The sequence below is a fragment of the Austrofundulus limnaeus genome, unplaced genomic scaffold (genome assembly GCF_001266775.1).
Source record: "Austrofundulus limnaeus strain Quisiro unplaced genomic scaffold, Austrofundulus_limnaeus-1.0 Scaffold9, whole genome shotgun sequence".
NCBI lineage: Eukaryota > Metazoa > Chordata > Actinopteri > Cyprinodontiformes > Rivulidae > Austrofundulus > Austrofundulus limnaeus.
The window spans coordinates 1,782,510-1,784,629 of NW_013952411.1; the positions used below are offsets into that span (position 1 = coordinate 1,782,510).

Genomic DNA, 2,120 nt, shown 5'->3' on the forward strand with positions numbered 1-2,120 from the left:
GGTTTGAACAGTTTGTTGAAAAGTAGTTTTTTTCAGTAGGAATATAATAGTGTTTAAAACATGTTAGTTAAGAAAATTCTTCTGCTGAACAAATGTAATATTTATTGAATAGTGAATAAAAGTGATTTAAACATTCTCAAAGTTGATGTTTCTTTACATATTTTGTAACATTCGATGTGTGTGTGTGTGTGTGTGTGTGTGGTGGTGGGGGTGTCTCCAGCCAGAAGCTAATGACGTTTGGGGGGGTCCTGGCATGGAAAAGTTTGGGAATGACTTTAGACTACTAAACAGTAATAATTTTAAAACTTCACCACATAGAATTCATTGAACAGAGATAAATAACCCTTAAATTAAAACACAAATACACAAATGACTCACTTCTGTTGGCACTTCATGGTGGTGTGGAGAAGGCAACGGCGACAGGCGACTGTTGTGCTGAACTCGAGTGTTGTACTGGACCCGACTGTGTTTCCTGACAGATGGGACGTTATACAATCTCAGCATCCATTCTTGAACCAAATATGTCCGAAGTGGTCTACGGTCTTTACCTTTCAAACGGGATCTTCTTGAACTCGGACTCCCTCACGTAATCAATCACCTGCTTCTGAGTGCGACCGCTGCACGAGTACACAACAGAGATAATAATGAGCTTCTCAACAGGAGCTGTGACAGACTGTGGCTGCAGTCCTGCTGAAGAACAGATTTAAGTGACAAAATGTCTACCTAAATCTGAAGGAGGAGCCTCGTGTGAACAGCACTGGTTTGGGTTTGGGTTTAGGTTCTTCAAAAAGGCGGAAGAAGGCGTGATGCTCAACACAGATCTTCCAGAAGACTTTACAGCAGTCCCTGTTGGCCATCAGAAACTCTAAAGTGTCCTGATATGAGCTCTGTAGGGAAATATTGAAAACATAATTTAAAACACTGAGGTGGTGCGTGTTCCTGAAGGAAGATCAAGCAACATTACTTACATTTACATCCGGCCTCAGCTTGATGAGGAAACGTTTCCTCTTAAAGCTCAGTTTGCGAATTTTACACCAGTTGAAGGCATTGATCCTTGTATGTCCCTGATGTGAACAAAGATTTAAAATGCCTGTGACATCAATTTTTTAATATATATGTATGTATTTTTGGAAAGATAACAAAAAACACAGCTGAGATGAACAGTTGCTGAGATATTCACACGGGAACAGGAAGCGACAACAAAGAGGAATGTCTGCTTGTGAGAGCATCGCTAAAATGGCAACAACACAGACTGTAGAGAAGAATCTGATGTTTCTTTAGATTATTTTGAGTCAGCATCAGAGAGWTGAAGAAGAGTCAGAGTTCAAATAATATTGCCTGTGTCTCAATTCATGGATTGCAACAGACGCAGACCGCGGCCGACGGCCTCAATCAACGTGGGTCGCAGGTCGCTCGTGTCGGCTGCATCGACAGYTGTGAAATGAGTTTTATATCACATCGCTTCAGTTGTTTTTTTTTAAAAGGTGTAACTTCACAGAATTCAGTTTTAATAGAAAAACGTTTCAAGTAAATAAATAAAAAGTATTAATAATTTGGGTTTAGCTCCAGTATCAGTAATTGTGACTGCATTTTATTTAACATCTCATTGCAACARAAGTTTTTTCAGCGAAGTCGCTTAACTTGTGATAAATTTCCAAATTGTCATTTAAAAAACAAAACAAAACAAAAAAATCTCTGCCATAACCTAAAAAAAAAACATTTACCGCCTTTGTTTTTGTTTAATTTGCTGACGGCGCAATGAATTCTGGGATACCATCGTAGGATACTCAGATGCAGCCGACGTTTTTGCGGTCTTGTCGGCTACATTTGTCGGCCACACATGTAGGCGCCTACGAATTGGGACAGCCTACGGCGCGGGGCAGTGATGTAAGCAGCCAACAAATGCAGCTGACGTCGGCTGCAACTCATGAAATGAGACACAGCCCGTGTTTATATAAACAAAGGCTGGGAGTTCCTTTTCCCATAGAGTTCCCATTTGAGGTCACTTCCTGATTCATTTTGGCTGAGCCAAGTTCAAGAGAAAATACTGTAGGTCAGTTATGTGACAAAACTAGTATAATCATGGGCATTGTGCTGGGTTTACACACACACATATATAT

General features: G+C 40.2%; 1 protein-coding gene across 1 annotated transcript in view; it reads right to left on the bottom strand.

Moving 5' to 3' along the window:
• Positions 1 to 2,120, bottom strand: part of LOC106512910 (FERM, RhoGEF and pleckstrin domain-containing protein 1) — a gene marked incomplete in the record, with an annotated part of 77,265 nt that overhangs the window by 20,826 nt on the left and 54,319 nt on the right. Inside the window, 4 exon segments of the mRNA XM_014001451.1 lie at positions 379 to 472; positions 549 to 617; positions 724 to 887; positions 969 to 1,064. Coding sequence (XP_013856905.1) covers positions 379 to 472; positions 549 to 617; positions 724 to 887; positions 969 to 1,064 — 423 coding nt within the window.